The sequence below is a fragment of the Colobus angolensis genome, unplaced genomic scaffold, assembly GCF_000951035.1.
Source record: "Colobus angolensis palliatus isolate OR3802 unplaced genomic scaffold, Cang.pa_1.0 Scaffold271, whole genome shotgun sequence".
Lineage (NCBI taxonomy): Eukaryota > Metazoa > Chordata > Mammalia > Primates > Cercopithecidae > Colobus > Colobus angolensis.
In genome coordinates, this window is record NW_012115944.1 from 678,554 (window position 1) to 698,910 (window position 20,357).

Here is a 20,357-nt window from a genome sequence, read left to right on the forward strand (position 1 = left end):
GGAGCTTGCAGTGAGCAGAGATCATGACATTGCACTCCAGCCTGGGCAACAGAGCGAGACTCTTGTCTCAAAAGAAAAAAAAAAAGAAAGAAAGAAAGAAGAAGGTTCATGCAGCATCATTTGCAGAAAACAATAAAGGACCCGAATGTCCACTGACAGAATGGCTAAACTGTGGTATATCCATATGACAGAATACTTTGTAGTGTGAAAAGAATAAACTAAAGCCAAATATATCAATAAGGATGCATCTCACTAAGGATGTAAGAGGGAAAAGCAAATCACAGAAGAATAGAGATTCTATTTCTACAGAGTCAAACACTTCCTCAGAGTTCATAAATATATACAACATATTGTTTAGAAAAACTGGCTGGGCACAGTGGCTCATGCCTGTAATCCAGGACTTTGGGAGGCCAAGGAGGGTGGACTGCTTGAGATCAAGAGTTTGAGACCAGCCTGGCCAACATGGTGAAACCCTGCCTCTACTTAAAAATACAAAAATTAGCTGAGCGTGGTGGTGCGCACCTGTAATCCCAGCTACATGGGAGGCTGAGGCATGAGAATTGCTTGAACTGGAGAGGTGGAGGTTGCAGTGAGTCCAGATCACGCCACTGCACTCCAGCCTGGGAGACAGAGTCAGACTCTGTCTCAAGAAAAAAAAAAACAAAAAACATCTAAACATATGGTAAAAGCTCAAAGCAAAAAACCCCAAAACACAACACAACGAAACGCAAAAGGATGATAAACACAATACAGGAATGGTCAGGGTGGGTGTGGGGAGCTGAAGGTGGCATGATGAGAAGATAGGGTGGGTGAGGGGCTCAGGAGGGCTCCAGTGTGTGAGGAATGTTCTGTTTGTTAGCTGGACGGTGGGCACAGGGATGTCTGGGTTTGTGTGTGATGCGTGTGTTGCAAAAATTCTCTGAAGTGTACCTATGTTATGCATTAATTTATATGTATTAAGATAGCTAACTGAGGGAAAATTTTTTAAAAGTGTGATTGAGAAATAGGATTAAATATTAAAATAAGGCATATTATAAAATAGTATGAACAGATACTAAAAATTACATTTATATGCAGATAAAAGACTAGAAACAATATTTTTAATTGTTTATCTTTGGATGATAGGGTTACAGTTGATTTTTCTTTTCAGTCTGCATTTTTAATGTTTCCCAAAAGGAACAAATTTGAAATAATAGGAAAAGCATAAAGTTTATTATATACAGAAAAAAGAGAGTGTCTGGATAAACTATTAATAGGTACATGAATAATAGCTGTTTAATGCAAGACTGTGCCTGGAAGTGAATGCATTTTCAAAGAAATTATTTTTAGCTCAAGGGCATCACTTTGGGATGGTAGAAATTTAGACTTCTGACAAGTAGGTCTGAAGCTGTATTTCTGGGGAGGTGACGATTGGTGGGTGTAAGATCTCTGGCCCCTTAACCATGGGTTGGTCTTCTGGTAGCTTAATGTGGAAAAGAAAAGGTACTGCTAACTAGAAAGTTACTTCATTACTGGAGTTGCATAAATGATATTTATTAATAGGAATATGTATGCATTCTATGTTCCATTTTCCTCCGGTTTTTACATTTCTAATTCACGGCACACATGAGTCATGCTAATATACACAAAGAGGGCTCAGATTCCAAGAATCAATTTCCAGATCAGTAAGCCAAGATCAGAGCATGGTAAACACCTATCATAAATGAAATGGTAGAATCCTGACATGGTGTTTAATGATGGCTTTACAAAGTATCACATTTCATAGCTGTGAAATATCCCCACGTCATCTCACAAAAAAGGAAAGATCAAAGAAAAGGGCAATTCAAAAAGATCTTATTTCTCTCTCATGCATGAGAAAGAGCACATAAAATACAAGCAGCGGTTACCCCAGCGTGGCCCTTCAGAGAACCGAGGTAACTATGGTAACTGTGAACGGTCTTTTAGTTCGCAGGGTTCGAATTCTAGAACTGTTGGTTGGATTTGGGGTAAGTCCCGTAAGGGAGAGCTGCGAACTTCAAGTGCTAAATGGTTCATTCTCTAGGGAGATAGCAACCTAAAAAATCTTGGTTCTTCATTGCTGGAGAGAAGAACAAGCCCTGTGAAGCAGTCGGAGATCCTTATACCCAGCAAACTTACCTTGAAGGTGTGGTATTCAAGGAAAAAAAACACTTCAGGAATATGGAAGAAACTGATCAGGAACACCAGATTTTCTTTATAAATATGTTTTTAAGAGCAACCAAACAGAGACAATTTCTCAAAATAAGCAACCACTTAAATGTCAACAAAGGACCCATTTATGACTTAAAATTCCCATGGCTCTCTAATGAAAGCAATGCTAATTTCGGCCTTGGGAAAGTGGAAAAAATATATAATTATGAAAAGTCCTCACCTTTCTTGCAATTTCTTGAGTTTCTCAGGGTCTGCCTTTATCTTACTGGTTTCCTTTTCATCTGTGAAACCAGAGGCTGCCATCCTGTTCCCATTCTCATTTTGATTTGGGAAATCAGACACTGCAAAGAAAGTAAATGGTATATTTTCTTGCAGGGACTCAGACACACGAAAATAGCCTTCTGAGTTTATTCTTGATGGAGAGGAATTGGAAGAATCCACTAAGGACAAACTGCCCTGTGGATTTAGTAAGAGATCTGTATATAACGGAGCCCCCTGAGGTTGACTTGTTAAAGTAATATCTTCTGCTTCCCTGACAGCAAATTCGTGTGCACTGTTTACTGGGAAATAATTGTGGTTTTCAGCACTGGCAGATGGATTCCTATTTCTAATGGGAGACAGTGGTCGGTGAACATGAAACCTTGAGTTTCCCTCTGAGTCTGAGCAGTGAATTGAAGTCGATGACATTGACAAGTCTACTGGAATATCATCTCTCAGAGCAGAATGCATGAATGATACAGTGGAGTTATAGGATGAATTCACTGATGATCCTGGAGATATTGGTCTGCCAGAAAGAAAGTAGTCAAGAGAATTTTGAGAACTGCTTAAATAGTCTTGCCAGTATCCTTCAGAATCATGGGTGCCAGGCCTATGCTCCATAGAAATACAATCACTCCATGCATTTTCAGCATTGACACTATCCTCTTGTCTGGGCTCATATTTGGTATCCCATGAAAGGGAGCTCTTTTTCGCATTTTCACTGCCACCTCTGTCCTTCTCTTTAGCAGATTCCCTATCAGGCAGCCTAGAGTCTTGGGACAACTTTTGCCCAGCAGAAGGCCACTCTGTTGCTGGCTCCATTGCATTGCTTATTCTCAATGAGCCATGTCTGGGCTCAATTCTTCTTGAAGAATGACCTCTGCAATTTTCAGCATTTTCTTCAAAATTTTTATTTTTGGCCTGAGGGGTTGATGTCCCTCCAAATCTACTTCTTTTGTGATGGGAAGGAGAACGGGGTGAGTGCATACCAACCCACAGACATTCTTCAACCTGGGTTTCCTCTTCAGTGTCATCGCTTTCTCTTCCGCTGTTCAATGACAAAATGGAATAAAAGTCTTCATCTCGGAACCTAAATGATGCCCTTCTTGGCCCTCCTACGGTGGTGGGTGTGAGTGGTGGCCCCAAGAACTCACTCAATACTTGAGGACTATTTGTTCCTTGGAAGGCCTGGGGCAGGGCTGGATGCAGCTCACTCTGGGAAGGAGCACTCGGCTGTCCTTTTTTGGGTCTATCTGGGGGGTTCTCAATCACTGGCTGTGACGATGGGACCAAGTTTCTTCTCTCTCGAGTTGGCTTCTTCAGCTTAGTGTTACACATCAAGTCTCCTTGTTGAACTACTTGATCTGCATTGAGAAAAGACATATGTATTATTCCAGTAAAAGGGCCCATGGATGAAAGGCCTCTAGTACCAAGCGCAAAATTGCCCTTTAAATGCAACAGACAAGACCGAGAGAAGAAAATAGGCATGGTCAAAATGGCTGGAGGTACAAGAGGAGCAGAGCCCAGCAGGCTTCATTTTGCTGCCCCACATTCTCTTTTGTACACCTGTGGTCCTAGGGAAATGGGGTGACCCTGAGGATACAGATTCTTTCAGCAGAAGGTCCCAGAAGACTGGCCCAACCCCAGCCAGTCAGGACTGACGATGGGCAAACCTCACGCTAAATACTGGCTTTTGTTCCATACGGAGTGAAAGGGAAAACCAGCGCTCTGGGAATGACTTCTACAACCACCACCAGTCCTTTCCCATCCAAATTCATTCAACGTGCATTTATGACACCCGGCTTCCCACGCAGCTTTACAAGAACTTAAGAGAAGTACAATATGTCTTGGCAGATCAGGAGGAAGGCTACAGGAGCTGGCACTTGGGCACACTGGGGATTTTGGTCATGTTTACTATTTAGTGAAAATAAAAATAAGAAATCTCTCATGAAATCATATCTTCTCTTTGTCACTAGCCCCAGGTCAATTATGTAACTTCTAGCTACCCTAGAATCCCTACTATAAATTCCTACACGGAATCACTAAACTGGCCAGAACCATGCTAACTGTCTCTCTCTCTCTCTCTCTCACACACACACACACACACTTAAGCCTCACAACCCTGTGAAATAGGTAACACAATCATACAACATTAAAACTGAGGGTACTAAGGCTTAGAGCAGTCACATAACTAGCCCAAGATCCTATTTCTAGTAAGTGATGGAATGAACATTTGAACCCATGCCTGCTCGATACTAGGGTTTGTGTTCTTAACCACTACCCTGTTAGCCCTTAAAAAACTGCCTGGCCTTCCAATTTCCTTGTGAAAACGAAAATCCATTGAATTCGTCATGGTGTGTGTGTGCTGTTGAGGGTCTTTTACCCTCTCGATGTGGGAAGGAAACTGACAGTACTTCTCTGATGCCACTTACCTTTATTCCCTCCTGACATCGGCCTCCCCCCAGCTTTGTTCTCCTCTCTGCTATTGTGTGGGATCTGATGAGATGCTGCTCTTTTTATCATTCCATTTCTAAAGCGGTTCACCCTATAGCGTGGACGGGACTCCATGGGCCCTGGAAGGTCTGTGTTGATAACAGCTCGGGCTGGTGAAATGCAAATCCTCAGAGCATCGGCACCACCAAGGGCCAAGTCAATGCTGGCTCACTTTAATTGAGGCTGCTCACAGGGGGCACCAGTGTGAGTCTCTAATGTCCTAGCACTCGGGCAGCTTCTTTTATTGTTAACTGCTTGGGACACTCAGCAACGCAGTATGAATCTTGACTCATCAGCTCTTCTAGAAATCAGCTAAGCTCTCCTCTCAGGCCCCTCCTGGGTTTTATAAACCCCAGTTAGAGATGCAGCAGCAATTCAAGGATGCTTTGAGCATCTGGCTGTGGAACTACAGCACTGGAGCTGGTGGCGAGGGCATCCCAGACTGGGCCGACCCCCATTTTGGGGAACAAATGCTTCTACGTAAGCAACTGAATTCTCCTGATCATTTTTTAAAATAGAAAAGGGGGCTAGGGGTGGTGGCTCACGCCTGTAATCCCAGCACTTTGAAAGGCTGAGGTGGGCAGATCTCTTAAGGTCAGGAGTTCAAGACCAGCTTGGACAACATGGTGAAACCCCGTCTCTACTAAAACTACAAAAATTAGCCGGGCGCGGTGGTGGGCACCTGTAATCCCAGCTATTTGGGAGGCTGAGACAGGAGAATTGCTTGAACCCGGGAGGCAGAGGTTGCAGTGAGCCCGGATCGTACCATTGCACTCCAGCCTGTGCAACAGAGTGAGACTCCGTCTTAAAAATAAATAAATACATAAGTACATAAATCAATAAAATAGAAAAGGGATCTAGAGGAGTTGGCAGTGCAGGCTCTGGCTGGTGACTTTTTGTTTCGAATTTGGTGGAGGGCTTCAGAGATGAGCTCACAGTGCTGGAACCGGAACCTTCCGGTCATTCCCTGAACACACATGACCCACCTCCGTGAGGGAAAACACCTAATGGGCAACGGAATCAGCAAGGGCGGCTTTTGAAAAACAGAAACTGGAAGCTCAACAGGAGTCATTAAGCTCATCTCATAGAGGCCATCGAGTTGTCACGGGGTGATGCTGGCCTGAGGGGCAGGAGAAGTCCCAGGGTATGTGCGGTGCTGCGGCTCCTGCAGATTCCTGAAACAGGCAGGGGGAGCATCTTCACCGTCGCCTTGTCACCACAATGGTCTTCCTCTTTAAAAATTCAATCAGAGCTTCTCTGCAGTGTGTGTGTGTGTGTGTGTGTGTGTGTGTGTGTGTGTGTGTGTTTCCCCTAAAGGTGGCAGACTGTGCCATTCTCAATTTATGCTATTTTAACCCTATTTTTTTTTATGTCTATCAAATAGAGAGCAGATTTCAGGAGCTCTAGGGCTGAGAATAGACAGGCACATTGGTATGCCAGGGATGTGCTATTCATAGACCAGGCCCTGCAGATGCTGCAAATGCTTCTCTGAGGCCCTGGGCTCCAGCTGTGAGTGAAGTGCCTGCCATCTCCAGGAGTTCTAGGGCAACAGAATGAAACCAGAACAAGCATCTGTCTGCCCTGAGACTATGCTTTTGGTCTCGACTTCTTGGTGTGCTTGACCAATAGTTTCCTACATTCCAAGAGCCATACACTTTTAACTTTGTTCGCTGTGGTTATAAAAGTGGTTAATGATCATTGGAGAAAATTTGGAAACTACTGAAGAGGATAAAGAAGAAAATTAAAATTCCCCATAATCCAAAACTCGGATGATCATTGCTATTGTTCTGGAATTCAGGGGTAGGTTGCATACTCAAGACCCCAGGGCTGTTTTCATCCTGCAATTGTGCTTTGGCTCAGCTTCTTTTCTTCTTTCTTTCTTTTTTATTTATTTTAGAAAGAGGGTCTTGCTCTGTCACCCAGGCTGGAGTACAGTTGTAGGTTCAAACGATCCTCCTGCCTCAGCCTCCTGAGTAGCTGGGACTACAGGTACATGCCATCACACCTGGCTAATTTTAAATCTTTTTTCTAGAGATGGAGTCTTGCTTTGTTGCCCAGGCTGGTCTCGAACATCTGGCTTCAAGCAATCCTCCCACCTTGGCCTCCCAAAGTGCTGGGATTATAGGCATGACCCATCACGCCTGGCCATGGCTCAGTATTTGAACAATGAGTTTATTACCTTTAGGTGGAACATGTATATTGTAGCTTACCACAGGCTCCATAACCCGTTACGCATCTGTCCTGCTATATCCACCTGCTCCCTGAAGGAATTTGAATTTATAACCCAAGGTTCTCTTATCAAGGGATAGTTCTTGCTGGGTGCAGTGGCTCATGCCTGTAATCCCTGCACTTTGGGAGGCTGAGGCGGGCGGATCACCTGAGGTCGGGAGTTTGAGACCAGCCTGACCAACATAGAGAAACCCCGTCTCCACTAAAAATCCAAAAGAAAAAAAAAATTAGCCGGGCGTGGTGGCACATGTCTGTAATTCCAGCTACTCGGGAGGCTGAGGCAGAAGAATCACTTGAACCCAGGAGGTGGAGGTTGCAGTGAGTCGAGATTGTGCCACTGCACTCCAGCCTGGGTAACAGAGGGAGACTCTGCCTCAAAATAAACAAATACAATAGAAAATAATACAATAAAAAATAAAACAAAGGCAACTGTGTTCATTGGTCATGACATAATGTGATGCTCAGTGGTTTTCTAGGAGAAAGAATGGGGTCCATGGCCAGGTTGACTGTGAGGTGTTGCTTTCCATGAGTTCCAAGGGGGTGATACACCAAACCAGTGTTTGGGAATAAAGCATAGTTTCGTTCCAATGTTGTGTATTTCTCACACATTGTGATCTTACTGAGTTCAGTGTTCTGGGTCAGAGGGGAGAAGATCTCTGTGGGTGAGCAGCCTGTCACCCACAGACACACATACTCCCCATCCCAGGAACTAAGTGGGAATAATCGTGACGTGGGACATGCCCTAGAGCTGCAGATCCGCTTCTCTGCCTTCCTCAACCCCTGCCCTCCACCACCCAAATGCCCTCCACCACCCAAACGCCCTCCACCACCCAAACGCCCTCCACCACCCAGACGCCCTCCACCACCCAAACGCCCTCCACCACCCAGACACCCTCCACCACCCAAATCCCATCCACCACCCAGACACTCTCCACCACCCAGACGCCATCCACCACCCAAAGCCCATCCACCACCCAGACACCCTCCACCACCCAGACGCCATCCACCACCCAAATCCCATCCACTACCCAAACGCCGTCCACCACCCAAACGCCATCCACCACCCAGATGCCATCCACCACCCAAATCCCATCCACTACCCAAACGCCATCCACCACCCAAACGCCATCCACCACCCAGATGCCAGATGCCATCCACCACCCAAATCCCATCCACTACCCAAACGCCATCCACCACCCAAACGCCATCCACCACCCAGATGCCATCCACCACCCAAACACCATCCACCACCCAGACACCGTCCACCACCCAGACACCGTCCACCACCCAAATGCCATTCACTACCCAAATGCCCTCTGGAGAGCTGTACAGCTGGTGTCCACTCAAAACCGGTCACACTCCTGGAGTTATGGGAGAGAAAAAGATACCCTCCCCACCCCACCTTCCCCTTTTCCCACCAGCCTCTCCTGGAGGAAAAAAACCCCCAAACCCTAGGATCATACAATTTGCTTTTAAAGCTGTTTCATTTTAAGGCACATGCCCCTCATTTACTTAAAAGTACAAGTATCTAAAAACCATAAAGAATTCACTGGGTAACAGCAAAAGTCAGTCCTCCTCTCCAAGGACAAAGGTGTGGGAGCCCCGGGTCCTTACCTGTTCCCCTGGGAGCTGGCACCTTTGCGGGCCACTGCAGATTCTGTCTGCTTCTGTCCTCAGACGCTCTCGGGCTGTGCGATTCTGGGCTGACTGTAAATCTCCTCAGGTTTGGCTTCCTCTTCCTTAATAAAACCATTGGTGTTTCATCTGCTGAAAGATGCAAAATCTTTCAATAATTATTTGAAATTCAATAATTTTTTGTTTATAGGAAAACGTCTTCCACATAAAGAATGTTCAAAGGGCCCAGCAATGGTGGGGGGTAGGGTTAGGTGGAAGGGCAGTCAAGAGAAAGGACCCAGGAGGTCACAGAAGAGCTGGATTTGAAATCTGGTTTCATGTAACCATGTGAGCTTAGGAAAATCACTTTACCTCTTCAAGCCTCAGTTTCCCTACTTGCTACAGGGAAATAATAATGCCTCCTTCATAGGATCACCTGAGATCAGGAGTTTGAGATCAGCCTAGCCAACGTGGTGAAATCCCATCTCTACAAAAATACAACAATTAGCTGGGCTTGGTGGCGCAGGCCTGTAGTTCCAGAGGCTGAGGCAGGAGAATCGCTTGAACCCGGGAGGTAGAGGTTGCAGTGAACCAAGATGGTGCCACTGCACTCCAGCCTGGGCAACAGAGCGAGACTCCATCTCAAAAAAGAAAAAAAAAGCCTCCTGTATAAGCACCCATGACACCTACGATGCAGAGGTTGAAGGAAGAGATCTTTCCTTTTGCTAAGAAGTTTTGTCTTTTTTTTTTTCAAGATGGAGTCTTGCTCTTGTTGCCTAGCGTGGAGTGCAGTGGCATGATTTTGGCTCACTGCAATTTCTGCCTCCCAGGTTCAAGCGATTCTCCTGTCTCAGCCTCCTGAGTAGCTGGGATTACAGGTGCCTGCCACCACGCCCAGCTAATTTTTGTATTTTTAGTAGAGAGAGGGTTTCACCATATTGGCCATGCTGGTCTCAAAGTCCTGACCTCAAGTGATCCGCCCACATTGGCCTCCCAAAGTACTGGGATTACAGGCATGAGCCACTGCGCCCGGCCTTGCTAAGAAGTTTCTAGGTTCCAATCCACAGGTCTTGGGATGTGCCCGCTGGTAACACTGTTGGGACACACAATGGTTCGTCTCCCAAGTGCTCAGCCAGGTTCGAATCACAGCATATTTTGTATAATACCTGCATATTTGTATCCTCAGGTTTATTAGCAAACATGCCTGTACAGAAACGTTGCAAGCATCTGGGAACCGTATGCCTTTCTGTTTCCCGTCCCCTACCCTCCCCTTTGTTGGGACGATACTCATAGGAAGACAGTAGCTGGGGCGCTATTGTGGACCTAGTTTCCAATGAACATTTTCTTTTTAATCCATATTTTGAATCGGGTTGCTAATTGATACAGTTTTGAGTTTCCTCTTCACATGTACTTAGTGTCAGTACACGTGAATGTGGAGGAAAAGTTCTAGTATATTCCATGCATCTCTACAAGTTCTTGGGTTTACAAGGCAGTTACATTGTGAATATCTGGACGAAATTCCCCAAGATCATTTATTTGCCTGGATCATCTTCTTTTAGACAGTCAGAAATTTCACAAATAGATGTAGCCAGCTGGTAACATAGGGATAAAGCCAGGGAAGGCCCCCGACTTGTGTGTGAGAGCACAGCCTTTTTTGGCACATGAGTCAACTGGATTCATGTTCCAGAGTGTAAATTGTAGTCATGTGAATTGTTTTCCTACAGATTCAGGGAGGGAATTAAAGTTGTTTCTGGCAGCCCATGAAACCTAATTTAATACAATGACTAGGTCTACTTACTTCTGACGGGCCTCAGGAGGGCATGGCAGTGGTCCTGTAAGCCAAGACAGAGAGGATCATGCCCCGCAGGGAACTTACTAGAAGAAGGAAGTTGCTGGTGGTGTCAGAGCAACTTGGGGCAAGTTGGTGGAGCCCAGAGAAAGTTGTGGGTGTGAAAGGAGAGGCTGAAAGTTCTCTGGGAATGAGGTAGTCTTGGGATGGTGTGGGATGGTGTTTAGATATGATTTTGCTGATCAAAAAGGGGGTGAGAGGAGGAAGGTGAGAGAGTGAGTGAGAGAGAGAGAGCGAGCTCTCTTAGTGTAAAACACACTAAGGGATCTGTCACTGAGGGAAGAAGGGAAGCATTTTCCCACTACCAAAAGTTGCATTCCTTGAACACAGAGGCTTCTCCCTCATCACCTGAGACCTCAGCCCCACTCAGTTCTCAGAAGTCCTACCTCCTGCTTCCCACCTCATGGAGAGAAGAGGAAGAAACAGAAGAAGGGCCAGGGAAAGGGGCAGGCCTGAGGCTCAGGCCAAGTCTAGAAGGTCAGGACCTGGCCCCAAGGTCCTGAGGATAAGAATTTCACTTTGATTTCCAGCAGGAATATTCAAATTTCCCACACACCCCAGGCAGCAGAACTTCCCACTGCCCAGAGGCCACCGAGCCCCACCACTGTATTCGCCTTCACAGGGAGGGATGCTTCTGCCCATGGGACCTTTCTTGCCCAGCCTGCACCAGCCAGAAGGTCCTCCAAGGTCTGTTTCCAGTTTATTCCACCAAGTCGACTCTGACTCTGCTTTGGCAAAAACCCTTACTTTCAGGGTTTTTTTTTTTTTTTTTTAAATGGCCTTTAGCATTTAAATATTCTAAAATTGCTTAATGAGTATGTCTTTTCTCTCCAACTAGCCTGCACGCTCCTTAAGAATGAGGATCTCTCTTAGCCAGTCTACGTGTTGCCTCATACTGTTGTGCAGGACAAGTATTAATTGCCTTGTCGTGCAGGACAAATATTAGTATGATGTGTAGGGCTTGAGAAGATGCATTCAGCCCAAACTACAGGGGAACTTGAAAACTAGAACACGTTTTTTTTGTTGTGCAGAACGCCCAACATGGCTTAAGATAAAAGGTTATTTAATTTGTTTTCTTGTTCAAAAAAACTGCTTTCTTCAAAGCATCAGATCTCTTAAATGATTGCCAAAACCATTACCATGTGTCCTCTAATCAAGTTCTCAGCAAACTAAAGTAATAAAGCTGAACAACTGGAGATTGTTTTACTAGGCCTGACAGTGAAGAAACCGCCCCTGTTAGTGTAAGCAGGATCCTCTGACCTTTGGCAACTTTAACCTCAGTTTCTGCAACTGTAAAATGGTCCATCTTGTTACTGTGAAGTTTAGCAAAAACGTACATAAATGGCCTAACTGGTGCATGTTAGGTGCTAATAATGGTAGCTGCTGCTTCTACTGTAAAGAATACTACCACTACTACTGAGAATAATAATGGGAAATCTGAAGTCATTCCCATGAGACAACTGAATTTGACCAGAAACTCATTGTTATGCAGACTTTACAGGTTGGGAATAACTTATTCAATAGCCTTCGTTCCGTGTAGTTCTTGTTGATTCTCTCCCTCAATCCTTCTTTTATAAAATCCAAAAGGCAAATAGCAACTCTTTATATTATGATTTGTTCAACAAATACCTGTGTGCCTTTGCTATGCTGTAATTTGAGGGTTCACAAAGATGAGCAAGATGTTGCCTCATGACCTTAAAGATTATTCTAATCTAATTTGGCTGCACTGCTGACTTCTTCCCTGTGATACGCTATTGGTTCTATGGAAAACAAAACTCTCGCAAAATATTTTCTCTTCTCTCTCTGTAAGTGCAGTCACAAATGAAGTGACCTAAATTGCAGTTTGCGTGCACTTGGGTTTAAGAGTTTCTAGGTCCGGGCGCAGTGGCTCACGCCTGTAATCCCAGCGCTTTGGGAGGCCGAGGTGGGTGGATCACGAGGTCAGGAGTTCGAGACCAGCCTGGACAACATAGTGAAACCCCATCTCTACTAAAAATACAAAAAATTAGCCGGGCATGGTGGTGGGCACCTGTAATCCCAGCTATTTGGGAGGCTGAGACAGGAGAATTGCTTGAACCCGGGAGGCAGAGGTTGCAGTGAGCTGAGATTGCACCACTGTGCTCCAGCCTCCAGGCTGGGCAACAGTATGAGGCTCCATCTCCAAAAAAAAAAAATCCCAGCACTTTGGGAGGCCGAGGCAGGTGGATCACGAGATCAGGAGATCAAGACCATCCTGGCTAACATGGTGAAACCTCGTCTCTACCAAAAATATAAAAAATTAGCCGGGCATGGTGGCAGGCGCCTGTAGTCCCAGCTACTCAGGAGGCTGAGGCAGGAGAATGGCATGAACCCGGGAGGCGGAGCTTGCAGTGAGCGGAGATCGAGCCCCCGCACTCCAGCCTGGGTGACAGAGCAAGACTCCATCTCAAACAAAAAAAAAAAAAAGGAGATTCTAACATTCAGCCAGGCTTGGTAGCTCATGTCTATAATCCCAACACTTTGGAAGGCTGAGGCAGGAAGATTACTTGAGCCCAGGAGTTTGAGACCAGCCTGGGCAACAAAGTGAGACTCCTGTCTCTACAAAAAAAGAAATAAAAATTAGCTGGGTGTGCTGGCATGTACCTGTGGTCCCGGCTACATGGGCGGCTGAGGCAAGAGGATCACTTGAGCCCAGGAGGTCGAGGCTGCAGTGAGCTGTTTGCACCACTGCCCTCCAGCCTGGGCAACAGAGCACAATGTTGTCTAGAAAAAGTTTCAACCCTCAATTTGTATACCAAATTCCCATCACTTGCATGAAAAGTGAATCAAATTTCAGACCTTTGGGGGCTAGGATGGGTCTTCACCATGTCATGGATTCATAGATTAATCTGCAGGAAGACCAAGTCCTAGTTACACTGGACGATGAAATTAGCTTCCTTTTCAGGTAGCAAGACAAGCCCTTTGCCTTACAGAAAAGGAAGCGGTTTGTGTTCAGGAGTTTCACTGCCAGGTAACTCAATATCCTGTTTACCAGTGAATTTTGGGAAGACTTTGGTTTGCTTTGGACAACATACAGATCCCTACTTCCAGGCTCTGAGCAAGGTGATGCCTCCAGTTTTAAAGAAACCGAACAGCTGTTTAGATTAGAGGCATCTGCCTTTGTTCTCTTGACAATGCTGGGAAACTGTGATTGTCGACTGAATAGTTCTTAATTTGACCAGGAAAGGGGGAAAAAAAGGGAGAAATCTCATATTTGTACAAGACCTTGACAACTGAGAAGCAAGTCCATTCAACTGTTCACGTTCGGCTCTTACCATCACTTGTCATCCACAGATAGTTCTTGATAGACAAAGTTGAAAAGGACCATAGAAGGGAAATACAGTTCCTGAACCCTTATCCCGCCCCACATTACCTTGACTGGGATCCCTGGTGCCTAGGAGGTGCCAAGATCCCACTGGAGAGACAACTCTTTGAAAAAAATGTGCTTTCTTTGGATCCTGGGAAGAATTACAGCTTAATTGCGGGAGCCAATGTTGCCTTGGGGTAATAGGCAGCTTTCCGAGCAGTCACAAATAAAAGGTCGCGTCTATTTGCCTATTTGGGTGTGCGAGAAATGTGTGTTGTCTCACATACCCAGAGGAGATCTTAATTAAAGCTTAATTATATACCATAAATATGTTTTATTTTGGAACTCAGGGGTGGGATTTTTGATTTTAGGAAATGTGATGCCTAATAAGTAGGCACGAAAGGGAATGTAAACATCGGCTGAGCCCTTTCATTTGTCCCTCCTGCGAGTGGTTCTGAATGGGTTTCGGTTCCAGTGTGTGCCTTCAGAATGGCCTCCCCCGGTGCCACGGCCCAGGGCGGCCTCGGCGTGTGCACAGTCACATAGCCAAGGGTGTGATCAGACGCATTAGGAGAGCCTGTTTGGTTTCTGGGGGTGACATTGCACAGTGTGCCAGCAACGGGAGGTAAGAAATCAAATGAGTCTCCGGAGAGGATGCGATTTTATTGGTCGCTTGCTCCTTTGGCGCTAGAAGGTGGAGCCTGAGTGGAGTGCAGTGGCCACCCTGTCCCGTCTTCCTGCTTCCCCGAACCCCACACCGCCTGGTATTGTTCTTGGAGTTGCCTCTGGCCCCTCTCCTGTCCACCTGCCTTCTGGAAGCCCAAAGTCCTCTCTCCCTGCCTCCACTGTGCTGTGTCTTGCAAGGGTGACTTACCACACGAGGTAAATCCTACTGGGCCTTTGGGGGCCCTGCAGACACAGCACAGGGGTCTCAGCCGGAGTCGGGCAGGAGATGGGGAAGTAGCACAGTGCAGCCGGGGACTCAGGCATGGGGTCTGGGGAGGTGGAAGCGGTGCTTGTGAAGGAGGGAACGGTAACCAGAGGCAGAGAGTGGGGAGGTTCCTGGGCCACTGGGGAGGCAGGTGGCACTAGTGGCAGGAGGAGGCAGCAGTAATTGGTATTGGGCTGCAGGACAGGGGAGAAAGCGAAGACGGAGCAGTAAGGGGTGTATTCAACACAGAACAGGGGGTGCTTGCTGCTGCCACCTGCACAAAAGAAAAAGAGCAGTCAGGAAGCAGCACTGGGGGTGGGGTGGGGGGAAGGACATAAAGACGTCTGCGAATGAATCCAGACTCAAAAACTGTGCTCCAATGTCATAGAAGCAGCAGGCCTGGCTCCTGCCCAGGAGGCACCTGGACTAGATCTCAGTGTCACTGAGGAGTTAACCAAGGGAAGCGGCACCAGCATCACACTCTGTTCCAGCCAACAGTCTCCAGCGTCCCTGACAGATGTCAGGAAGTTCTTTCCCCTGTAAGATCTCGGAGAATGTCCTGGGGCTGCCGTGTGGAAGCTCTGGGGCCTTTCTCGTCTCCCACTGCCAGCCTAATGAGCTGTGCTGGTAGCAACAGATGGCGACCCGCAGGGTCTCACTTGGGTAAAGCTCTCTCCCCCAATCCTCCAGCTGCCCCTGCTAGCAGGCTGTAGTCATGCCCTGATCTGGCCTTTCTGCTGCAGAGGGGAAGCTTGGGAAAAGAGAAAGAAAGGAGAGAGATCCCGGCGGGATCATGGGAAGGGAGAAAAATCACGCTGGCGGAAAAGCAGGTAAACAAGAGAGATGTCCTGTTGCAACTGATGATCTGTTCACTAACCTCTCGCTCAAACTGCTAACCTTGCTGGAGGCAGAATACGGGTGCCCGATGGAGTCATGAGTCAGAGCTACCCCTTCATGCCTGACAAATCTCAGCTTTGCCACTAACCAGCTGGGTCACCTTGAATCAACGGCTTACCTGCCTGGAACCTGTTTCCTCACCTGCAAAATGAGACGGGTATTTTTTCTAGCCTTGCTCCTTCAAAGGTGGTTCATAGACCAGCAACATCGACGTCACCTGGGACTTGTTAGCAATGCAGGCTCTCAGCCCACCCAGACCTTCTGAATCAGAACCTGTAGTTGCTCAAGAGCCCCAGGTGTTTCTCATGAATGTTAATGTTTGGAAAAGCAAGGCTCTGAGACAGCTGCCCAAACCCTGGGGATGAGAATCACCTGTTGTTCTTGTTCAAAAGAGTTTTGCAGGCCCCTTTATTGGAGATTCTGATGCTGTGGGTCAGGGACGGGAAGCAGGCATTTTTATTTTTATGAAGAACCTCCCTGGTGATTTTTATTGTCAGAAAAGTTTGGGAGATGCTGCAGCTAAAATCAGTTCCAAGTCTGAAGTCCGTGGTTGTAGCTATCCAGTTGAAAACTATCACCTAAGGCTGGGCGCGGTGGCTCACGTCTGTAATGCCAGCACTTTGGGAGACTGAAGCGGGAGGATTACTTGAGGTCAGGAGTTCGATACCAGCCTGGCCAACAGGGAGAAACCCCATCTCTACTAAAAATACAAAATTAGCTGGGCGTGGTGGTGCATGCCTGTAGTCTCAGCTGTTCGGGAGGCTGAGGCAGAAGAATCGCTTGAACCCGGGAGGCGGAGTTTGCAGTGAGCCATGATAGGGCTATTGCACTCCAGCCTGGGTGACAGAGCAAGACTCCATCTCAAAAAAAAAAAAAAAGAAAAAGAAAAGAAAAAGAAAAAGAAAAAAAGAAAGAAAGAAAACCATTACCTATCATGCAGGGATCTCAGTCCTTAGTGTCATGCTACAGAGGATTCGAGTAAATATTATCCACTTGTTTCTTCCCAAGTGGCCTCTGGAGTGGCTCCTATTGGGATCATTTCTCTCTCTAGCTGTCTTCACTCATTCTTCTCTTTACCATTACCTCCCAAAGGTCCCCCAATATCTCTCTTCTTACTCCATCCCCTCTTTCAGGGAGATATTCTTGCCATTTCAGCCACCTCTTACTGCAGGCCCTTGTGTCCTACCAGCAAGTGCTCTGGGAGGAGGGGGAGTGCTCTGTTGGGCAGGAGACCTGGGTCCCCAGGTGCTTCCTGGCAATGCCACCTGGCTGCCCTGCCTGCATCTCAAAGACAACACCACAAAAGGGGACCCACACTGTCCTTGCTTCCTCAGCCTTGGCAGAGGCAACCTCCACTGGCCTAGTTTACTGAGCCAGATTTCTGAGTTCTCTTTGATTCCTCTTTCTTCCTTATCCCTACATCCAAGTCACCAAGTTCTGCCAGCTTTACTTTCTTAAATGGCCCTCAAGCCCACTCCCTCTTCCTATTCCCTCTGCTTTTTTTTTTTTTTTTTTTCCAGGCTGGAGTGCAGTGGCGTGATCTCGGCTCACTGCAAGCTCCGCCTCCCGGGTTCATGCCATTCTCCTGCCTCAGCCTCCCGAGTAACTGGGACTACAGGCACCCGCCAGCACACCTGGCTAATTTTTTGTATTTTTTAGTAGAGAAGGGGTTTCACTGTATTAGCCAGGATGGTCTCGATCTCCTGACCTTGTGATCCGCCCGTCTCAGCCTCCCACAGTGCTGGGATTACAGGCGTGAGCCACCGCGCCCGGCCTTTCTTTCTTTTTTTTTTAAAATAGAGATGGGGTTTGCTATGTTGACCAGGCTGGTCTTGAACTCCTGGCCTTAAGCAATTCTCCCATCTCAGCCTCCCAAAGTGCTAGGATTCCTTACAGGTGTGAACCACTGCACCTGACCCTCTTCTCTCTGCTTTTGCTCCCGCTCAAGTGCTTCTCATTTCTCCCCTAGTCCTCTGCAACTGCTACTTGTCTGGTCTCTTGGCTGTGTCTGACCACTCTTGGCTGTGTCTGGCCACCCTCACACTCTCAGCTGGCCCTTCTCCATGCTGCAGCCAGAGTCAGCTTTTACAAATGCCAATCTGATTGCATCACTTTCCTATGTAGAGCCCTTCCAGGACTGATGCCCCATCACCTCCAGCATGACATCTAAGGCCCTTGGAGGCCTGATCCTTGCCTACCTGTGGGGCCTCAACTTTATATTTCCCAATTTGTAGCCTGGCCCTAAACCAGAAACCAGAGCTTCTCTCTCTCTCTCTTTTTTTTTTTTTTGAGATGGAGTCTCGCTCTGTCGCCCAGGCTTGAGTGTGGAGTGCAGTCACATGATTTCAGCTCACTGCAACCTCTGCCTTCTGGGTTCAAGTGATTCTCCTGCCTCAGCCTCCTGAGTAGATGGGATTACAGGTGCGCACCACTACATCTGGCAAATTTTTGTATTTTTGGTAGAGATGGGGTTTCGCCATGTTGACCAGGCTGGTCTCGAATTCCTGACCTCAAGTAATCCACCCACCTTGGCCTCCCAAAGCGCTGGGATTACAGGTGTGAGCCAACACGCCTGGCCCTAAACCAGAACTTCTGAAACTCAGATGTACATAGGAATATCCCTGAGATCTTCAATGCAGGTTCTGAGCCAGTCAGTCTGGATTGGGGCCTGAGGTTCTGCATTTCTAAGAAGCTCTCAGATGATGGTTTCTGCTACTTGCCTGGGGACACTTGGAGCATAAGGCCCTAGATTATTTGTAGCTCCTTGATGTCTGTCTGTCTCTCCCTGTCTTCCTTGCTCCCTCTCCGTGCCTTTGCACACTTAGTACCTGCTGCCAGGCACATCTTTCTTGCCCTCTTCACCTGGTTAAACCTCTGTCCTTCAGGATTTTCACTCCACCTGGCCCTGCCCACAAGCTCTTAGAACTTACCTTGGTTAGGGCATGTACTGCACTATCTGCCCTTATTGGAATCCTGCTCGCCCACCAGGCTGGGAGCCCTGGAGGGCATGCCCTGTGTGTTTTGTATTCTGGTTCCCCATTACCCGGCAGGTAACCATGTATAAATGAAGTGCTGAATGAATGAGTGATGGATGAGTACACCAGTTTGCCCTGGTATCATGCATCCTGGGACGGTGGGGACAGTTGAATGTATTTGCTAACATCCCCATAGGTACTGGATAAACGGATAACTTCACTGATGATCAGATTGTTAAAATTTTTAACAATCAAATTATAACCACTTTTTTTTGTTGTTGTTGTTGTCGAGACACAGTTTCACTCTGTTGCCCAGGCTGGAGTGCAGTGGCACAATCTCGGCTCACTGCAACCTCTTGCTCCCGGGTTCAAGCGATTCTCGTACCTCAGCTTCCTGAGTAGCTGGGATTACAGGCGCACGCCACCACACCCAGCTAATTTTTGTATTTTTAGTAGAGACGGGGTTTTCCCATGTTGGCCAGGCTGGTTTCAAACTCCCAACCTCAGGTGATCCGCTTGCCTTGGCCTCCCAAAGTGCTGGGATTACAGGCATGAGCCACTGAGCCCGACCAAATTCTAACCACTCTTACATCTCAAATGCAAGTGTCTTTGGTCAAGCAGCATTCGTATGGAGACGCTAGCCCTGGAGCAGTTGGCGGTGTTGGGAACAGGGTTCATAAGCAGAGGAAGGCTTGGGGATTAACCTTTGCCTAAAGCCTGGTCTACATCTAGGGTTTCCACCCACCTACATACCTGGTGAGACTGGCAAGGATTTCCATTTTACTGATGAGGAAACTGAGTTCAGAGAAGTTGCCTGCTCACATTTATGGGGTTACAAAATGATAGCACCAGGATTTGGAGCCGGGACTTCATTCTGGGCTCTGCGACAACCCTGAGCCCCCTGTCTTGACAGCGTGTATCATAACTGGACTGATAATTACGATTCTCTATTAAAAACTGGGAGCATCCACTTAAATTGTTTTGTTTTGTTTCTAACTTGGCAGATAGCGTGGAAAGTTGCTGGACACCAGTTGGACTTGCCACAAAAACCATTCATCTTGGCCTTTCAGAGAAAACCTTCAGAAGAATTGATTTGCAAGGTGAATTATGAGGATTTAGGGTCTGCCCTCAAATTTCTCTTTCAGGCTGCTCTTCAAATAAATATTTCCCAATCCAAAAGAGACCACAGTTATTTTAGATGTTTGTCTTTTAACATCTGAATGTACTGCTTTTTCTTAGTTTTGCAAGAACCTGTCCTCACAATAATCCAACTGCGGCTGAAAAGTCTTGTTACTCCTGCAATTCTGAATGCAGTCATGACTAACATTGTGTTAAATAATAAGTGAGGATAATTTCAGAACACTTGGCTTTGCTTTAAAGGGCAAGATTTTGGAAGCAGGTTCACAGGACTCCATCCAGATCTGTCTTCCTGGCACATAACTCGGGGGACCATGCCCAAGCTCCAGGTGAGAGCAGAGGGCAGGAGAGGGGGGACGCTCACTTCCCACACGTCTGGCCCCAGGGTAGGGAGCTCGTTAGGATTCCAGGTGCCAGAACCCCACAGCACAGTGGCCTTTGGATGCCCCTCCATGTCCTGGAAAGGACAGGCGGATCCTC

General features: G+C 47.0%; 1 protein-coding gene and 1 long non-coding RNA gene across 5 annotated transcripts in view; one reads left to right on the plus strand and one right to left on the minus strand.

The window, feature by feature from the left end:
- Positions 1–4,380, plus strand: part of LOC105515953 — a 33,431-nt gene extending 29,051 nt beyond the window's left edge. The window contains exon 3 of the long non-coding RNA XR_001002417.1: positions 2,545–4,380. This is a non-coding gene — a long non-coding RNA (uncharacterized LOC105515953). The remainder of the gene's footprint in view (positions 1–2,544) is intronic.
- Positions 1–20,357, minus strand: part of MARCH10 (membrane-associated ring finger (C3HC4) 10, E3 ubiquitin protein ligase) — a 116,693-nt gene that overhangs the window by 33,953 nt on the left and 62,383 nt on the right. For 2 of the 4 annotated variants that reach the window (XM_011947917.1, XM_011947918.1), the window contains exons 5-6: positions 8,764–8,916; positions 2,390–3,791 (exon numbers count right to left, since the gene is read on the minus strand). In XM_011947917.1, coding sequence (XP_011803307.1) covers positions 2,390–3,791; positions 8,764–8,916 — 1,555 coding nt within the window. Of the gene's footprint in view, positions 1–2,389; positions 3,792–8,763; positions 8,917–11,226; positions 11,341–20,357 lie in introns of all 4 variants that reach the window. The other 2 variants (XM_011947916.1, XM_011947919.1) reach the window with 2 other exon arrangements.